The following is a 1,546-nucleotide window of genomic DNA, read 5'->3' on the forward strand; positions in this document are numbered from 1 at the left end:
AGTTTTGGGGATTCAATAAACCCTGTGAATACAGAAGAGCTTGTTCAGGAGGGAAGGAATGTCCATCTCTCCTGCAAACATGATGGCACTGTCTACAATCTACAGTGGTACCGCCAATATCCCAGATCCAAACCAGAATTCCTCTTGTACATCACAACAGAGGGGTCTATATTTAAAGCTACTCCCCCACATCCTCGTCTGACAGTTACCATTGACAAAGTGGAAAAACATGTTGATCTGAAGATCTCCTCTGCTGAAGTTACAGACTCTGCTCTGTACTACTGTGCCATGAAGACCACAGTGACAGGAAACACTGACACACTGTACAAAAACCTGTCAAGAACCATGGGAGGAAACAAACATCCTGTATGACATACATAAGTAACATACCTACTGTATGTTAGAGGAGGGGCTGAACAGCAGTATAGAAACATAGAAACAGGAGGAAACTTTCAGAGACAGCTTATATCTTTCTGTCAGTTTGTCTCTGTTCATCTAAGATGCAGTTGCTGTATTCAGTGTTGTTCCTGACAATATTTATGGGTAGGTGATACAATACAATACAATACATTTCCATACAATGCATTGCCATACTTGCCCATTTTAATTAAATTACATTTCAATTCATTTTCATGAACAATTAAGTGTATGTGTATTAAAACTATTCTCCATGCAGGTGTCAGTTGTGAGGACCTCACTCCACTCAAGAAAGAAGAGTACTGTTTAGAGGGAACCCATGTTACCCTGTCTTACAACTACTCCAGAACAGCTTCTGCTGGAGATGAATTCTATTGGTATCATCAAGACACAGCACAAAGGCCAGAGTTCCTCCTGTACATCTCAGGTACAGGGTTTATAAAGAAAGCAGATCCTCTGAACACTCGAATATCTACAAAACTGAATGAAGAGAAAAACCGTTTGGATCTGGAGATCTCCTCTGCTGAAGTGACAGACTCTGCTCTGTACTACTGTGCTGTGAGGCCCACAGTGACAGGAAACCTACACACACTGTACAAAAACCTCAGCAGGGACCACATCTGCAGGAATATACCCTTACTTTTTAGACATCAAAACACTAATAAATGCTGTGAATGTCTCCTGTAAATAAAGTGTATGACTCCAATGTTTCACATGTCCTTAATTTGATTTGTGCATTGACAGATTCTGTCAATTTGATGCATATTCCTATTATGATACAGTCAGGCCTCTTAACCACATCATATACATACAATATGCATACATTATGTGACATCATTACTCTCAACATGTACAGTCAAGTTGCCAATAATTATGGACCAGACTGCTCAGTGGTTTGGTTCTCTGCTGGTAAATCCATGAGGATTTTAGAGGAGCGTACCTGAAATCAACTGACGGGTATCTCAATCCCAGTGTGCAATAGCCTGAAGATGAAGTGAATTGTACTTGACCAGACAAACACAAAAGGCTCTTACACCGTTTTGGTCTGGTCAAGTCCATAATTATTGGCACCCTTGATAAAGATGAGCAAAAAATACTATATAAAACAAATAAAACAAATACTGAGCTA

At 39.9% G+C, this 1,546-nt stretch overlaps 1 gene segment (V, D, J or C); it reads left to right on the forward strand.

Moving 5' to 3' along the window:
* The first annotated feature begins 406 nt into the window (after window positions 1-406).
* LOC123481561 lies at window positions 407-1,104 on the forward strand. The segment is given in 2 exon segments: window positions 407-543; window positions 677-1,104. Coding segments are annotated over 2 exon segments (471 nt in total).
* Window positions 1,105-1,546: the final 442 nt, after the last annotated feature.

The sequence above is a fragment of the Coregonus clupeaformis genome, chromosome 21, assembly GCF_020615455.1.
Source record: "Coregonus clupeaformis isolate EN_2021a chromosome 21, ASM2061545v1, whole genome shotgun sequence".
NCBI classification, from domain to species: Eukaryota; Metazoa; Chordata; class Actinopteri; order Salmoniformes; family Salmonidae; genus Coregonus; species Coregonus clupeaformis.